Source organism: Chenopodium quinoa, unplaced genomic scaffold (genome assembly GCF_001683475.1).
Source record: "Chenopodium quinoa cultivar QQ74 unplaced genomic scaffold, ASM168347v1, whole genome shotgun sequence".
Classification (NCBI taxonomy): Eukaryota; Viridiplantae; Streptophyta; class Magnoliopsida; order Caryophyllales; family Amaranthaceae; genus Chenopodium; species Chenopodium quinoa.
Window position 1 is genome coordinate 15425 of NW_018744502.1, and position 19505 is coordinate 34929.

The following is a 19505-nucleotide window of genomic DNA, read 5'->3' on the forward strand; positions in this document are numbered from 1 at the left end:
CGTTCTGCATAGACACAGATACAGTCGGACTTTGTATAAAGAGCAAAGATGGGTCCAGAAAAGGGCAGGCGGCACTCCTAGTCCTAGATTCAGCCGTCCCCGGTGACCGGCTGATCACTAACTTAGGGCGTGTCGTGTGCTTCCATGGTGCCATTTCAAAAAATAAAAAGAAAATTAAGAGTAAGAGAACTGAGTTACCTGAACGAGTGACGGTTGATGAAGTCCTGAAAGTTCGGGTCAGTCGGCTTGTCAGAACAGGCGGTAGGCAGAAAAAGTCCGAAATGTCAGAGCAAGTTCAGGGGTCCGAATGTTCTCGCAAAGTTCTCAAATGTGAAAATGACCGAAGTCAGCACTTCCTTTTATAAGCAAAGTGAGAAGGCGAAGGGTCGCTTCCAAATTCAAAATTTGGGCGGGAAAATCTCTCGGCCGTTTGCAAGGTGACACCTGTAACAGGCCGTCGCCTGTCACCGTGCGACATCTGTCACAGGCGACCCGTGACCAGTCACGTGCCACCTGTGAGGGGCAAATGATTAGGGGATTTTTATCCACCAATCACCGTCTGACAAGTGGACCAACCAGGTTCCGCCACGTGTCCTTCACGAAGGCCAACAGGAGCTTGCCACGTGTCAATCACAGATACGTCCTCCACGGACCACTTAAGACACGCCACGTGTCCGCCCATGCCAAATGGGAAAACCGGCCATCAAGGCCCAGTCCAGTCTAGAGGCCCGGTCAGCCCTAGGTTTACCTTAAACCTAGAGAGTTGCACGCTTCCCAAGGCTATAAATACTCGATTAATCCTCATTAATCAAAAGATCGAATAATCAAGAGATTAAGCAGAGAAGAACAGAGTTATTAACAACCGGCTAATCTCGCTTACGACGCAGATTACCAACACTAAGCACTCTCACCTAGAGAGATCTCATTACTTTAATTTCTGTATTAATTACTCCTTAATCAGGTACTAACTTGACCGTTGGAGGCGGAGCTCTCAGGAGTCTCCGTTATTTTGCAGGTACAGGCGTCCGGTTCCAGTCTCGGAATTGTAACTCTCCCGCAGGACATCAGAAAACCCCGAAACAGTTGGTGTGCAGGAAACAGACCAAGAAGAAGGGGGTGGGGCTTGTACACGGGCAAGCAGACCAAAGAACTCAATGCTCATTTGTGAAATAAGCAAACAATTCTTTGATCTTTTGTCAAATGAGCAAATAATTGAATGCTTATTTGTCAAATGAGCAAATAACTCAATGCTCATTTGTGAAATTAGCAAATAAGTATTTGCTCATTTAACAAATGAGCAACTAATTATTTTCTCATTTGACAAATGAACAACTAACTTATTATCATTGCTCATCACATATTATCAAAACAAGCAGCTAAAGAAACTTATACATCGCATATTATCAAACTAACTTCTGTTTTTAGCACTCATTTAACATGGCAAACATCTAATTCTACCAACTACATTCTCCTTAAGCCGAGTAATCATTTTATCAGCATTAATAGTCCCTTGTTCAATTCCATATGATAGCATTCCTTAAACGACAAATAATTACCAAGCATTTTCTAACGAGCATTTTATCAAACACCTTGTATGCACTATCAGGATATTCAAAACATACTCATTGATAATTACCAATTGTTCAGTTAGTTGATCAATCTCTACCCTGACAATGAAATTGAGAACGCTCAAAGTAAAAAAACTGAGTAAAAATTAGAAAGTCAAACTCGGATAACCAAAATTAAGAACATTCATATCAAAAATTTCCAGAATACTAAAATCGAAATTAAAAAATGTGAAACCCAATATTTTGTAATCAAAATCGCACAATCTTGATTTAAAATTCAAATTAAATCATGGACAACAACGAAAATCAAAATTAAATTAACTTACAGTGCCTTAATAATTGATGCAATTCGAAATTTTCAGAGGAGTGATATCGAAATTGAAAAGTTGAACAAACCTTGATAATTATCGAGCCTTCAAATTCTTTAATCGAAGTTATTCGTACTTGTGAAGAAGAAGATGAAATCAAAATTGTCAAGCCTTCAAATGGATTAATCAGTCGCCATTGATAATTATGGAGCTTGGTTTTGCGGAGAGAAAAAATGAGAAAGTTGAAGCAGTTAAACAAGCTTTGTCTTTTAATCTCGGCCATTGAATTTCATATAATCTAATGGCTAGTATTGGTTCTCACATAGATAAAGGTTCTCACATAAAGGGTGGTTCTCACCGGATCCCGACCCTATATATATATATATATATATATTAAAAAAGAAGGGAAAAAAAAACCTATACGGATGTCTAAGCTAAGCCCAAGCCCAAAAACCTAAGCCACCATATAAAAAGAAAAAAAATCCTAACATCCTCATTCCTCACCCATTTTCTTTCTCAAATGAGCCGTTTTCACTTTTCAGGCCTCCTTTCTCTTTCTTCAATTCTCAGCTTCTCACTCCTTTCTCTTTCTCCAGTTCTCAGCTTCCTCTTAATTCCTCTCTCATAATCTCCTCAGTTCTTAGCCGTTCTCAAATCTCCTTCAGTCCTCCACGAGATGCATTCCTCTAACCCTCTCCTTCATCAATCAAGGTATTTTGCTTCTTAATTTATTTTCCTTTTTTTCGTTTTTTTTTTATATTTTGTTTGATGTTGTTGATTTTTTGTTTTGTTTATAAATTATATGGTCAAGTTCATATAATTTTTTATTTAATTGCTTTTATACAATCTTGCACGTGAGTTGTTGTTGTTGTCTTGTTCATATAATTTGGATTTATGATGTTGGGTTAGATGTTTGTAAACTCGTTTAATTAGAACCTGAGAATGTTGTTATTCAGTTTGTGAGCATTTTTTTTGTTAGATTGAGCATTTTTTGGCTTGTTTTATATTGTTTTTACTCCTTTTTGGGTAATCAAAGCCTAATTTTGATGTTGTTTTAATTGTTATTCAAACCATTATTTACACGGTATTGTATTTTTTTGCTTTAATTGTTGTTTATTATATTTTTGTATTGTAGGGATTGAGTCCTTTTTTTTTATTGATGTTTGCTTTCAATTTTTTTTTTTTTTGCAGATTTAATCCTTACATGCCACATACGTCGCCCCTGCTTCAACTTTTTTTGAATTTGGATTTGTAATTTTATACATTTTTTGAGATCTTTTTTATATAAAGTCTATAAATAATTGTTAACTTTGGTAGCTTTAAATTCTGTTTGTAATTTATTTAGTATACTTCGTACTATATTTTGATATCGAATCTTTAATTAGATTTGCTAGATAATGTAATTTAAAAATCAAGTCAAATTAGATTACATCCGGGTTGACCCAAACCCGGTTAATATAAGGTCAATTTCGGGTCAAAATAACCTAATTAAAACCCTGACAAAAAAATCAGGTTAAATCAGGTTACTTTCGGGTTGACGCGAACCTGAAAATATCAAGTTCGGGTTGGGGTTTTCAATCCGAAAACTTAAATGGATCAGGTTCAGGTTGGGGGTTAGCTGACCCAAAACCCGAACCCGACCTGACATGATCCGTTTGCCACCCCCTAATAGAGAGTATGTTACTAGAAGCATTTTCGCGACCGATTGTTTAGCTTCAAGGTTTGATGGTGTTCAAGAGGAAAATAATGCATGATCTGTGCACCTGGTTAAATAAAAAAAAGGCAGAAAGAACATTTAACTGTTTGAAAAAGAGCATACAGGTTTTTTAAAAAGAACATGTTTGTGTTTAACAAAGAACATGCATTATTAAAGAACATAAAGACATTACCAAAAGAATGCGATAAAAATTTTATTAAAATTTTATGAAAAATTACACATTGACGGAAAAAATCTTTACCAAAGATATCATTTCTCAAAAAATGTTTTTTCTCTCTCCAAAAATTAACTTTCTATAATAATTTTAGTTTTCTCTCTCTAAAATATTTTCAACTAAGAAAAAACCAAGATTTAATTTTCAAATTAAATTTTAAAATTCAAAATAACTTATGTTAAAATAGCATAAATATAATGTAAAGAACATATAATTCATACTTGAAGAACACACTGATCAAATTCAAATAACATACGATAATAAAAAATAATGATATATGATAATTCAAAAAAGAATTTGTACGTCACTCGTTACCTCAAAGAAAATAAGAGTCAAAATTAAAAAACATACTTTGTATTATTGAAACCCAAAAATGTCTTTAAAATGTTTTAAAAAATTGAAAATGTCCATTAAAGATAATAATTTAAAACTGAAAGTAGTTTAAAGGGAATAATTCCCTATAATTACGCCCAGAATTTTTTATTTTTTTTATTTTCCACTAATTTAATGCTAATTAGTTATGCCACATCACCAGGTGCACCATGAGCCCTGGTGTATTATACAATTTTCAGTTTGTAAGAGGTAATATATCTCAACAATCAAACGAGAAAGTTTACTTGTATGTAAACATTGAAATTTAATTTTGAACTCGTACAATGCATAGGATAAAAGATAGTATGACTTCCCTGTTTTCACTTTTATTTTGCTTAGTTTGACTTTTATTATCCTAGTAATACATTTCCCAATCCAAGCAAGCCCTCAGAGTTAGGATTAATTCTCCTAGTAATAAATATTTTTAATTACTATTTTTATTTAATCTTTTACCAGCCTAAACAAAATTTATTCTTCCACTCTCCCAAACCCCGAACACTCACTCAGGCAAAGGGTTTTAGGCTTCCTCTTTCTCTCTCCCTCGCAAAAACCCTACTATCAAAAACCTCTTAAACCCTAACAATGGAGGGCATCTCCTACCAACGTTTCCCCCAAATCAAAATCCGAGAAATGCGAGATGATTTCATGAAATTCGAGCTCAAGAAAACCGATTCCAGCGTCGCCAATGCACTTCGCCGCGTTATGATCGCCGAAGTTCCGACCGTCGCCGTCGATCTCGTCGAAATCGAAGTTAACTCCTCCGTTCTCAACGACGAGTTCATCGCTCACCGTCTCGGCCTCATCCCTCTTGTCAGCGAGCGTGCGATGGCCATGCGCTTCTCCCGCGACTGCGACGCTTGCGACGGTGATGGGCAGTGCGAGTATTGCTCGGTGGAGTTCCATCTTCGGGCTAAGTGTATTGGTGATCAAACGCTAGATGTTACTAGCAAGGATTTGCTGAGTTCTGATCATACTGTTACTCCTGTTGATTTCTCTGAGGCTCCTGCTTCTGATGATGCTACTGATAATCGGTATTTTTTCGTCAATTTTTATCAAAATTTCTTTGTTTTGTTGTTAATTTTTGTTTGATTACTGGTATTTTGTTGAAAGAAACGATTTTTCCCTTTTTAGGATTGTGCATTTTAGAATTGTTAGGGTTTTGGACTTTCTGTGATTGCATATTTAGTTCTTCATTATTCTGGGTTTTGAATTGCTAGGCTTTGGATTTTCTCAACCCTTATGCGTGCTGTGATTGCTTGTAATTTGGAATTAGTGAGTAGCTTGGAATCCATGCATACTTTTGGAGTTGGAAAACATTTTGGTTATATTAGTTCTAGGTTTTTGGTGGCTAAAGTTGAATTTTTTGGCCTATTATTAGGGATTTGAGCATAGTGAGGTATATTTGACTATATGAGGTAGTGAGGTGGCGGAGTAGAGAAGCTGAGAAGGGGATTATGAGTAAAGGGAGAAAATTAGTGGGATTTGGATTGCTAGTTGTGTTTCTTCTGATTGGATTAAGAACGTGTTTTGTGATGCATTTGACTAATGGGATAAGTCACAATTGGCAATAATGGGCAGGATGTTGTTTGTTCTTATGGGCTAAATTGAATAATAAATGTTAGAATCTTAGAAGATGTTTAGAAGTTTATGCTAACTTTGTTCTAATCTACTTGGAAATTATCTATGAGTGTTTGATGATTTGGTTTCTCTTAGGAAGAAGCTTGAAAGGGAACAGTTACTTTGGTGTGAGAGGAAGAGAGTGAGAAAGTGAACTGGTTAGGGCTAGAGTTAACTCATGCAACATGCAATTCTGTAATATAATTACAAAATGATCTAGAATTAGGCAGTTAGTTGTTACTTTTTGGTTCAGATGCAAATTTGAGATGTTTTTAGCCGTTGCTATTTTACTTTTAAAAGGTCAAGAAAACCAGAGATGTTCTGATCACCCTCAATGAGAAAATTTGAAGAAAGTACTTGGATCCATTGCAGAGAACAATATTGAAAAAAAAAAAAAACAATAGCATTGTAGTAAAACGATAAATCATGTTTTCAATATGCACTCGTGCATATTGTTTAATAGTTCCATACATGGGGAAAAAAAATCGTGGAATATAAGTTGGAATGGTTGGATTTTCTTTTAGCAAGTTTAGATCCCGTTATTAGCAGGGGATATGGTGGTTTAGAATTTCATAGCCATACACTTTACTGAAACACTTTAGAAGGAATATTGTCTTAATATGAATGAGAGATTTTAATGTGATTAGGGGCTTATCAATGGGTGTGCTAGATGTTAGTTCTTGAGGAAGAGGGTTTAGAGGTAGAACAGCAGGTTATAAATTTATCATGTGTGTGTTGGATGTATAAGTCTATTAGTAGATATATCATGCCTACATTGGATCTCGTGAGTGTGGTCAGTTTTGCTACTGCATGTATAAATCATGCAATGCAAGTTGAATTAAATGCAAGAAGTGTACAGTGAGCTGTAATAGCAACTATTTTGAATCCTAGTTTCAGATTTTTGGATCCTAGCTTAACTTACCACTAAAGAGTTGAGAAAGATGGAGAAAATGTTTTGGACTTCTGGGTACTCTCAAAGAAACATTTTTTGAAGAAATGTGAATGGACAATGGCAGTGTTGAAACATTCCCATCAAACGTAAATGACAACACTGTCCTACGTTGCTGTGTTTGTCTGTATGATGTTCGATACATCCGTGCATTAGAAAGATTGTGGACTTTAAGGAATTTTAACTGGAGGATTTACTTTTTTCATTATAAAAACTACATCAAGCTTAAATCATGTCATTGATGGAGTTTTTTTGGGGGGGGGGGGGGGGAGGGGTTAATTCTCAGTCATACCCCTTACCAGAGACCACTCAAGAAGGGTTTTTCATATTTGATTTAGGTTGTATTCCAGCTCAAATTTTGGCCTTGTATAAATGACTAGCGGATTATGTATATACTAGAGAGTGGTAAATCATAAGTCATGCAAGGACATGAATACGTCTTGCTTTGATTAGTGGTGAAGGTAGATAACTGATTTTTCAAGGGTAAATTATGTACTTCCTCTGTTTTATCTTAATCGCAACTATTCCTTTTAGGGAAGTTGCAATTAATTGCAACATTACTTTGTAACCTATGACTCTGTCTCCTCATCTCATATTATCCCTTATTATCTCCCTCTATCTCTCTAATCTCCTAAATTCATCCCCTTGACATTGCAACTAATAGAATTAGCAATCTGTAGCATATTGTAAAAGATTAGATTGATTTTGTTCTATTCTCACCAATGCTGCCTTCTCTGATTGCTGTTTTGGTATCTTTGATAAGAGGTTTTCTCTTCAGTTTTGTAAAGGTCCTTCCAAAACATAGGTTGTCTTCCCTTTGTTCTTTGAGATTCCCGTGCTGTGCCTTGATGATCTATGTTTTCATTGGCACGAATGAACTAATATCTTTGCATACTTTGTATATTTAATCTTGTTACTGAGGTTCTTTTGGTCTTCGGTGTTATGCAGAGGAATCATAATTGTGAAGTTACGTAAAGGTCAAGAGTTGAAGCTTAGAGCAATAGCTAGAAAAGGCATTGGAAAAGATCATGCCAAATGGTCTCCTGCTGCTACAGTAACCTTTATGTATGAGCCGGAGATTCTCATCAATGAGGATATGATGGAATCATTGTCACTTGAACAAAAGAAAGAGTGGGTTGAAAGCAGTCCTACTAAAGTCTTTGACATTGATCCTAATACTCAACAGGTTGGCATCTCATTGAATTTACTGGCTTGATTGTATCATTTTGCTTCTGTTGAGTTTATGTTATAAGTTGTGTCTTACTTTTAAGGCAGATTTTGCTGATATTTTTTTTCAGGTCACAAATAGAATTTTACTGTAGTCAAAAAATATGATTTAAGGAAACTATTGGGGTTGGATGGGGTTATTTCTGAGAGATCAGTTTTGTCATATGTTGATGAGAATGGAATACCCTCTTGACCCCCTTGTGAAATGGAGCAATATTAGATGGCAAAGAATTCAAAATTGTTGGTGTTTTACAACATGCTTATTACTAGGCCTCTTGTGCAGAGCATGGTTAGTGATAGAGTTTTTTAAGTTCGAATTTCGTTTACTTGCTTTTCAGCTACGCGATTATATATTGAGATTGTTATGGAGATGTTTTCATTCCCTACCTTGGTTTTGCTAGCTGTTTCTATGACCCTCTTAATTTGCCATTTGTACCAAAAGAATTTCATTATGCGTAGATGTATCTTTATCCTCTAGTTCCCTGTTGTATGGAGTCTTTTTATGTACAGGGCTTACTTGTATCATAAACTACAATATTATCTGATTGAAATTCCATCACTACTTTGAAACCCCTTTTTATCTGTTAATGTAAAATCCCGCCATCTCAGCCATTTAAGATACTACCTCCGTTACTTTTTTGATGCGACAAAGGAGTATTTTTTGTGAGACATAAATTTATTTTTTGTTGCAACTAAAAAGTAATGGAGGTAGTACATGGCATGGCAAGCTAAGTATTCCATAGGTCCATAGTGTAAAAGCCTTTTGAATCACATAATATATTCATGCAGAGTATTGCTGTATATACGCTTGTAACCTCCCTATAATGAATATAAGTATATAACCATGATCACTTCCCCAAAGATCCTTGGTGGAGAGCATAATTCTGATATTAAGTTCCTTGGATTGATATGTGTGCACAGATTAATTTAGCCAGGGGATGGAATTACAGAAGAGTTGATAAGGTCTATTACCAGTCAATTTATTATGGGCTTAGTATGATGGTCTATAAATACTGATGGTGATACAAGCTTTGATCTGTGAATCGTTATAAGCTAACCTGTCTAATGTCTAAGTTGTTTGTAGAAGTGTAATGTTTGATCAAGTGGTCCAGTTGGAACAGGATGTGTTTTGAGGTGTAATCCGACTATGTTATGATCTTAATAGGCCAACAGGTTTAACTAGATAGCATTGTGGTTGTGTCTATTTTCATATTTAGACTCCATGCATGCATTTCATATTTCAAGATATGAACAATAATGTGGTGCGGGGTGCCTATACTGAACACAATGTATATTTGTTTTGCCCATCTTACAGGTAGTTGTAGTTGATCCTGAGGCCTATACCTATGATGATGAGGTGATTAAGAAAGCCGAAGCTATGGGAAAGTCCGGGCTTGTAGAGATTTACCCGAAAGAGGACAGTTTTATATTCACAGTTGAGTCTACTGGTGCAGTCAAGGCTCCTCAACTATTACTCAATGCAATTGATGTCCTAAAACAGAAGCTTGATGCAGTTCGGCTTCCTGAAGACACCGTGGATGCTGATGATTTTGGTGAATTAGGTGCCCACATGCGAGGCGGTTGATTAGCTTGGTACAGTTTGTCTAATTTTATATCCTCGTGTATGATTGAGACAATCCTCAACTTGTTCATTACCTACTGGATATTAAACTTGTGTAATGTAATCCTAATCTCAATCCCTAACTCCCAAGAAGTGGTCTGCTATTTTGTTCTAAATTAACAATCACTGGCATTGACCACTGCTGTATAGACTCTCCTTCGTAATGCATCATCTGGTTGACCTGTTATTCTTTGTGCGTGCATCTTTTTCCAAATTGTTAACTGATGCAGTTTTATTTGTGCAACTCACAGTGAAAAGCAGAGTCTAAAGCTTTTGACAAACTGTAAAATGCCGCGTCATCCTGTTATAGCAACCATATGACAAGGTATTAAGGTGTTCTTACTTCTGAGTCCCTACTGCACATTCGGTGCCAGTTGTTTAACTATGCTCCTAACTACCTTACATTTTTGTTTGTTAATTGTACCTTAATTCAGTATATTTTGGAATGTCTAGTTTTGTTTATGAGTTTGAAATTAGATCTTTGTGACAGCTGCTCTAATTGACTCTTCAACATCATCAATTATACTGCCTGATTTGAGACAAATTATAGTACCGATTTGTCAACTAATGTAGCAAGCTAACTCTTGATTTCCTCAAAGCTTTTGATGATAAAATTTGGTTTTGTAGGACACCCAAAACCCAACTGTTAGTTGTTGAAGCAGTCACGAGATTACTTCTATGTTTAAAAAAAAATATACTATCTGTTATATTTGTGGTCCTTTTAATTCCCAGTTTTAGGTGCTATGTTGTCCTTGTTTTTGACTATGACATCTTATTTTTGGGATATCTCATTTACCTTAGCTGCTGTTTGTTTTCCATAGTTGAGCGTCTTGTTAATTTATACTTATCATTGGTACCGCCTTCTTGTGGTGGTTCTACCCCTTCTAGGCCTGATATGTTTGTGGCATCGGCGACATGTTTGATGATTGAATCACAACTAATGTTGTTTAACTTAGAATGGCCAAACAGATTTTTACATCTCTTTTAACTTCTAAAATGTTTCAGATTTGAAAGTCTTGTTTGTGTTAGCTCTCCAAAGAAATGTAGTATTAGTGCTACATTTGGTAATGCATTGTATGAAAGATTGTAATGTAGTCCTGCTATTAATACTTTAATAGTAATGCTCCTATGATGCAACATTAATCAAGAACAGGAAAATGCCACAAAAAAAATGCTAAAGTAATGTCTATGATGTATGTTCATACTTCTGTAATAAACCTGCCTCCATAATTATATCTTGCAAATTAGCAAATCGATATTGAAAAACAAATTCTCATGATTATTTACACTCGACTATCAGCCAAGGCCCTTGTTTTTATCGCTTCTTACATAATCCTGTCATGATTTGCCAATCATCCATCTTTTATCAAAAAATAAATTAAGTCAATTATGAGTAAATTTTTATTTTTTTGAAAAAAAAATGGTCCTTTCTGCAATATATATGTAAAATTCAGGATAAAATCTGAGAAAAAAGGGCTGTTGTTTTCTTGGTAAAGCCACATCCAAGTGGGAGGTCAGACATTGTGAGATTGTGCATTCATTTCTTAGCCAGTCTTTTTTAATTTTTGAGGGTGGGGTGGTTGTAGTTGTGTCCCAAAAAAATATATATACAGTATTATAATTAAATAATTTCAAATTAAAAATTAAATAAAATTTATTTAAAATGGCAGTATCTTTGTCTGAAAAACAAACATGCTTACAAAATTGCAGCTTAGTATCACAGATTTGAGACATACTTGTATATAAATGGTGTCCAACTAATTTTCATAGAATTACAAATATTCAATTTCAGCACTTGTCCTTTTCTTCGGCCCTTATAATAGATTAATAGAGATCTCTTTAGGCTCCCACAGCGGCAAAATTGTAATTAACTTTAACATTAAGATATAATTCCAGAAGTTTTTATTTTTGAGTAGTTAAGAAGTTCATGCCTTCCTTTAATGCCTATATTAATTTGGACCTCCTTAACTATTTCACTTTTTTTTGTATATTTACTTTCTATCTGTATGTAATTATTTTTTTTATTTTTTTTTTTTTTTTTTTTTTGTGTGTGTGTGTGAGAAATATACTTCCTACATAGTATACATTTAATACATGATAGTTTTTATTACTCTTACTATGTGATATAGGAGTATGTTTTTTCTTGACCATAGAATAACATTTACTCCGTACTAAAATTGTTATTTGGAGTTTTCTACGAAAGGTTTCAATATTGATTGTACAACATGTTTTTTTCTGGTTGGAAGTTTATTCAAACTTTGACGGATAATTTTTTCCAATATACTCGTATCGCATTGACAATAATGAAATAAAAAATGTATGAAATTATTAGTACAAGTTAATAATATTTTTATCTAACAAATTAGATGAAAATAATTCGCAATATAATCATCACATACACGGGTGACTTACATTGTCAAAATTTCAATATTTACGAGTAGCTTATGTTTTTGGATATCATTCTACGGAGTATTCTTGAACATAAATTTCAAAATTCATACAGATTACTTGTGTTCTTACGTTGTCTCCAACTTGAGTTACTTGTGATTAATGACTTACATGGTCTCCAACCAATTAATTCCCGATGATCAACAACTTTAAAGTAAAGTTGACTTATAGTGCTTATTATGAGGCGTTAAAAGTAACTTTTTTTTTTATAACTAAAGTATGAACTACTAGTAAGAAAAATTGACACTTTTATTTTGTTTAAATTATAGTAAAACCGTCTCATACAAGATATAAAAACTACCCTTACGTACATATAATATGATTAGTATTTCAACAATAATATGCAAGAACAAAATTTCAAAAGAATAGAGTACTCCTAGTATGATTTAAATGCTAGGACCAGCATGCTTCCTCCTGTAGACGTCCCACTGAAGGGTGCAATACAGAATGGGTTCATTAAAAGATAACTTAGCTTGTTTATATCCAAACATACCAAGATCTTCTTGTTTAATTTGTTTCTGAATATCACATCGTATTCAAATTCAATTTTCATTGATAAATACATATTCTAAAAGTAAGATTACAGAAACACTCCTATAAAATGGTTACATGCCTTTTGGCATTACATTAATTTTTTCCATTCCCTATAATTGCCTTGTTTTTATGACCTTGATGATTGATTGTTTAACGTTACATTAGAAGGTTACATCTTAGAATTATACTGCGGAATAATACAGTTACATTTGATCTAATAGAATGTACCTATAAACTTTTTTTATTCATGCACTAGTGAAAGTTATGTGAATTGTGTACATCGAGCTGGTTAATGATGTTTTTTTTTTTTTTTTTTTTTTTTTTTTTTTTTTACAAATTATCAATTCAATGAATAATCATGAGTTCACATACTCTTTCAAACAATCAATTTTAAGTAAGAGTGTAGTGGTAAAATCAATCACAAATCGTTACATGCCCTACAACTTCTTAAAATTAAACATCTTTGAATAGGACATACGCAACTATTGTTTTCAAATTTATATTCTAATAATATATATTAAGATAAATCCAACAACTTATTTACTCCCTCTGTGTTTATTTAAGTGTTACACTTTGACTTGTACATATTTTTAGGCAAATTAATCAAGTTATATAAAATAAGAAGTAAATGAGGTAGTTATAGTATTAAAAAATTGTAAAAGAAAGATAATGAAGTTGATAGTTTATTGAAAAGTAATGAATATGATAGGAAAAAAAGAATAAAAAAAGAATTAATGGATTTGGATAAGGCCATGAGAGGAGAGATATACTCATATTATAATGTAGCTTTTTGGTAAAAAAGAAGTGTAATACTTAAAAAAAATACGGCATTATTTGATAAATGTAACACTTGAAAAACATGGAGGGAAATTTTATTTGAGATAGTAACCGAAAAAAATGGTTAAAATTGAGGGAAAAAAAAGTCAAAAATAACAACTATTTAGATACGGAGAAAGTATTAAAATAATGTTATGTCCTAAGAATTAGGCATGAAGCTAAGAAGCTAAATTAAATTAATAGCTCTATTTCTTATTATTTACAACAACGATAAAAATTAAACAAATCAAGGTCTACGCACTTTGTTGCATCTTAGTTCCGCTCTTTCTCTACCCCACCTTTCTTTGGATAAAATCTTTTAACACCTCAATTTCAATAAAAATCACTTCTTAAACCACTTATTCAAGTCTAGATATAAGCCTAAGTTTTTATATGTATGTTCTAAAAAATCAGCCACCTTTAGCACAACTAGTAGCGGTGGAAGTGGCGGCGGAGAGGAAGGTGGAGGCGGTCCGTCATGGCAAAAGTTGGATGGTTTGATGAGATGTCCGGCGAACTATACTCCTTTGAATCCAATCACCTTTCTCGAACGCTCCGCTAAGGTGTTTACTCACCGGAATTCCGTCGTCTACGGTGGTTTACGGTACACTTGAAGAGACACTCGTCGACGATGCGGCAAACTTGCTTCCGCCCTCACTACCATCCTTCGCATTTCTCCCGGCCATATTGTATGTTTTTCTAATTTTTTTTTTTTGAAATATTTTTCTAATTCATTTGAGTTGGTAATTTGTGTGATATTCGAGAAAATACAAGTTTATCATTCACCTTGACTTGATAGACAAATTTTGTTTATTGCATGACAAAATTGTCAATATAAGCTCTACAATAGCAGTAGTTGATATAATTACAAAATTGCAATGTTTACTAGATAATCTTGTTTATTTATTTACCATTTTGCTATCAAAGAGATAAATTTTTTGCTATTAAAGAGATAAATTAAGGCTTATGATATTCTTACCTTTGAATTTGTTTCTTTCAAATTTATAAATTGTGTAAAAGGACGTAACTTATTTATGTGGAAAAGGTTTAACACATCAAACAAACCATGTTCTCTAATAACAATTTGGTAATGATAGGATACTTTTTTTTATTATTATTTTTTATTTTTATTTAATTTTTTTTTATTATTAATTATATACCTATGAAAATTATATCACGTGCTGGAGCATGATGTATATCATGATCTCGAATGAATAAATTGTTCATAGCTTTTAGTACAAGTTATGAAATCTTGTGATTAATTGGTTATGACAATATAATTCTTTCATAATTCCAATGACAAAAATGAACACATTCTTCAAAAAATTAAGAGCAAAGCAAATAAGCCAATAGTCTTTGAAATGTTCTTTGTCTTGAAATAACTATTTGCTTATTTGTTTGTGATTACGATCTAGAATATACTTACACTATTTTCCAAAATAATAAGAGTACTAATATTGGGGCATGTTTCCTTGTTTAGATCTTAGATGTAATAAATAGTTATATTATTAGAGCATTGCATTGCAATAATTCTGTAAACGAATATGATGGACTAATATTTAAAAATAAGCCTAGTCACCTACATTATACTTTATCTTAAAGTTAACGAGGGTGATGTTTATATGATTTTGTTTTGTGGTTAAGATTTCTATCTCATAACTTGAAGCACCAGAGGTGATAGCGGAGTTTTCTTACCTTTTCCCGTACATGAAACTAATTAATCCACTAAATATAGATTTTCAAGTCCACCAAACGCCTTCTTATCTTATTTGGCTTTATCTGCTTCAACGTAATGACATAGACTTGAAAGAGCATATCACTTCTCATATGGTCATACTAGATTTTATATGATTAAAACTTTTTATTGAATATTAGAAACTAGATTAGTCCTGATGCACGGTTTTAGCAATAAAACTTTTGCTCTTACGTGCGTAATATAATAATTTAAGAAAAATGTACGAAGTAATAAATAATGTTCTCTCTTGTTAGATAAATTGAGCTAAAAGAATGATATTAAATATCTTAATTAACTTCATAATTAAAATAAAATATATGAAATGTTAGCATTATATCAGCTTAGTTGTTTTTTTTTTCATTATAAAAAATTTGAAGAATTAATAAAGAGAAGAAAATTCAAACTCATACCATTGCTGATCGATAAAATGTAGGATAAAATATTCTATATAGGAAAGAAGGAAAACGAAAAACACCAACCAATTTATTGTTATTATTATTTTTTTATTTATTTATTTTTTTTGGGTACCTCCATAGGAAAATTTGTAGTTAGTAAATTTAGTCATAAAAGCTTTTAGGAAAATGTACAATTAATCTACATTATCCAATTATTAGCTTTATCTTGAAATGGAGAAAAAAAGAAGAAGATAATGTCATTTAATATTTCGGAGGGAAATTTTTTAATAAGAAGCTGACACATAACAGTGGTGATGTCAGCGGTAATTACTTTAGTATTAGTTATAGATGTGACGTGTTATCCTTGTTGTAAACATCGTGTCTAGTTTTTTAAACAACCTTTGACAAATAAATAATGATTTTTTTTAGAAATAACCACCTTCTATTGTTGTCATTTTAGTAATAACCACCTACAGTTTATTTATTTATTTATTTTTAATTTTATTTTTTTTGTATTTTACCACCTACTATTTTAAAAAACATGAAAATTTCCCACCAGATTTCCCAAGCCCTCATACATCATTACGTCATCATGCTTTCTTCTTCCTCGATTCTCATGTTCAATGATTTTTTTAATATAAATTAAAATTAGATTAGGGAAAAGCATTTGGAAGTCGATTTAACAAAATTCAAGCTCCCACAAACATATTTAAGTCACTAATATGTGTCAATTATAATTGTGTTGTTCTTCATTTAGGATTTATCCCAAATTTGGGGAACTTTTCAAACTGAGATAATTTTCTAAATTAAGCATTATTTACATTGATTAACTCTATATAGAACTAATATATATGCTATATTTAGGATTGTAAATCATAATTTAGAAAAACGTTTGATTTTAAAATATTTCTAAAATACATATGAACCCTAATTTTTCATATCAATAATTAGTAATAATTTCTGAATAGTAATATCAATTTTGGTACATACTAATTGAAGGCATGATACGTGAAATCGATGCAAACTAGTCCCAATTTCATAAATTAATCACTAAATAATAAGAAAGTCCTAATTTCATTTAAAAACCCTAAATGATGAACACCATCTTATAATTAACCCCAATTTTGTAAATTAGGCACCTAATTAAGTGGTTTGTTTGCATAATTTAGATTTGCAATTCAAAAATCGAAGAACAAGTTTAGATAAGGGAATATATTTGAAAAAAATCCGTCGTTGGGGCCCACAATGATGCCATGTAGGAGGCTTTGAGCAAACTAGTGGAAAATTTTCATTTTTTAAAAATAGTAGGTGGTAAAATTAAGAAAAAAAAAATGGTAATTACTAAAACACCAACAATTGTTGGTGGTAACTGTCAAAAAATCCAATCAATAATTACATTGAGAAGTTAATATAAGACTATCAACAATTCCTAATAGTATTCGTGCATCTTTCTTTTGATTAAAAAAATACAAGTACATTATTAGTTTCTTAACATACCATCAAACTTTTATTTTCAACATATCTTAAAACACGAGTACTAAATAATAAGATTATAAAGAAGGACAATAAAGCTTTTAGACAAGGAATGGGAGAAAGTATGCAAGAGTGTGATAAACTCTTTACCCTACTATTAGTTTCCTAAAAACTAGACAAATAAGCACACCCTTTCGTAGTATTCTGACGGGTGCATTTAATTTTTGTAGTGGAAAGAGATCCTGTTGTTTGTTTTAGAAATTAGAAAGAGTTTCCCTGCCTAAGGGGTTTGTGGGTGAGGGGTGGGGAATCAATAATTGTATGCACAATGCACATTGTACATTCGATCAACATCAAGCATAAAACCAAAGAACATGAAGACTAAAACAAAAGAACATAAACTCCAATGAACATAAACCTCAAGAAGCAAGAACATAAACTCCAATATAACATAATATCATCTTAGCTATAGCTGTTATGCTCACTAGGGTTTATGTGCATTGGATTTAGTCTTCATGTTATTTGATTTTAGGCTTATGTTCAACAGACGCACGGTAAACATTGTGCATTTGCCTACCCCATCATATTTGCACTTCTTAATAACCTTTTCCTCTCCTATAATCCCCACAACAAACGTACCTTAGGGCTTAGGTTGCACTTCATGCACAACTGTTAGCTAATTATTATTTTGATATATTCAGTTTCATGAATTCTTTCATTATGTGGGCAGGTAGCAACACTAGCTCCAAATGTGCCTGCTATGTATGAGCTGCATTTTGCAGTACCTATGGCAGGAGCCACTCTTTGTGCCCTTAACACCCGTCTGGACTCATCCATGCTTTCCACTCTCCTTTCTCATTCTCAAGCTAAAGTCTTATTTGTAGACTATCAATTACTTAACCTTGCTTCAGAAGCTCTCCATCTCATGTCTAAAACCGGGGAAGAACCACCATTACTTGTCCTTATTAGAGATTCTGAGTCTGATGAACATGAGAATGTTGAGTATGACTATGAATACGAGAATCTCTTAGCCAATGGGGATGATCAATTTCAGCCTCAACTACCTACAGATGAGTGGGACCCAATTAGTGTCAACTACACCTCTGGCACCACCTCTCGTCCCAAGGGAGTTGTTTACAGTCATCGAGGAGCTTACATCAACGCCATCTCCACATTTTTGCTTCATGAAATGGGTCCCATGCCAACTTACCTTTGGACCGTCCCTATGTTTCATTGCAGCGGATGGTGCCTTCCCTGGGGTGTGGCAGCTCAAGGGGGCACGAACATTTGCCTCCAAAAAGTCACCCCAAAGGCAATATTTGATAACATTGTCCTCCACAATGTTACTCATATGGGTGCAGCTCCTACTGTTTTGAATATGATTGTCAACTCCCCTCCTGGTGACCGGAGGACCCTACCAAACAAGGTAAAAGTGCTCACAGGAGGATCACCTCCTCCACCTCAGGTATTTTCGAAGATGGAAGAATTAGGCTTTGAAGTAGCACACTTTTATGGGCTCACCGAAACATACGGCCCCAGCACTTATTGTGTTTGGAAACCTGAGTGGGACTCTTTGCCTGTTGGTGAGAAATCAAAGATGAAAGCTAGACAAGGCGTACAACATCTTGGGTTAGAGGATGTTGATGTCAGAGATCCTCTCACCATGGAAAGTGTTCCAGCAGATGGTAATGTTATTAACAGCCTCTCAGGCTCTCATATTATCTAGCATAACTAAATTATATGGTAAAAACAGGGAATTTCTTGTTAAAATTAAAAAAGTAACAGAGAATTTCTGACAATTTTGAACAGGTAAAACAATGGGGGAGATAATGTTCAGAGGAAATACTGTGATGAGTGGATACTTGAAGGATTTGAATGCGACAAAAGAAGCGTTCTGAGAAGATTGGTTTCATTCTGGCGACCTTGCTGTGAAACACCCTGACAATTACATAGAAATCAAGGACCGCTTGAAGGATATAATCATTTCTGGTGGAGAGAATATAAGCACAGTCGAGGTAGAGACTGTGCTATACAGCCACCCTGCTATTTTTGAGGCGGCTGTTGTGGCAAGACCTGATAATCACTGGGGTGAAATACCTTGTGCGTTTGTAAAGTTGAAGGACGGTTACGAGGTTACTGAGCAGGAAATAATCAAGTTTTGTCGTGATCATTTGCCTCATTACATGGCTCCTAAATGTGTCATCTTTGAGGAGATACCCAAGACTGCAACTGGTAAGTTCCAAAAGTTTATTCTTAGAGAAAAGGCCAAGGCTATGGGATGCCTTACATAAGACAAGGAATTTTGAATAGGCTACAGGCCTTTATCTGTTGATATGACAAGAATCTGTTTGACTGTCATATAGGTTTGTCCCATGTTGTTGAAGATAACAGAAAATCTTACTGTAATATATTGGTTGTTACAATATTCGGATATCTATATATAGTATAACTGACAGTTAATTTTGAACGGAGTAAATATTACATTTATGACATACATATGATGCTAATTCT

The 19505-nt window shown here is 33.6% G+C and overlaps 1 protein-coding gene and 1 pseudogene across 1 annotated transcript; both read left to right on the top strand.

Annotated features, from left to right (window-relative positions):
* The first annotated feature begins 4633 nt into the window (after positions 1 to 4633).
* LOC110697938 (DNA-directed RNA polymerases II, IV and V subunit 3-like) lies at positions 4634 to 9780 on the top strand. Its single transcript, XM_021875343.1, has 3 exons — positions 4634 to 5210; positions 7694 to 7931; positions 9288 to 9780. Exons 1-3 carry the CDS (start codon positions 4762 to 4764, stop codon positions 9555 to 9557), a joined length of 957 nt encoding a protein of 318 aa, XP_021731035.1. The 5' UTR covers positions 4634 to 4761; the 3' UTR covers positions 9558 to 9780.
* Positions 9781 to 13580: 3800 nt separating this feature from the next.
* Positions 13581 to 19419, top strand: LOC110697940 (annotated as a pseudogene).
* The last annotated feature ends 86 nt before the right edge of the window (positions 19420 to 19505 follow it).

Coding starts and splice junctions, on each gene's coding strand:
- LOC110697938 (XM_021875343.1), top strand. CDS start 4,762: ATGGAGGGCATCTCCTACCAACGTTTCCCCCAAATCAAAATCCGAGAA. Junction 5,211..7,693: donor GATGATGCTACTGATAATCG/GTATTTTTTCGT, acceptor GGTGTTATGCAG/AGGAATCATAATTGTGAAGT. Junction 7,932..9,287: donor TTGATCCTAATACTCAACAG/GTTGGCATCTCA, acceptor CCCATCTTACAG/GTAGTTGTAGTTGATCCTGA.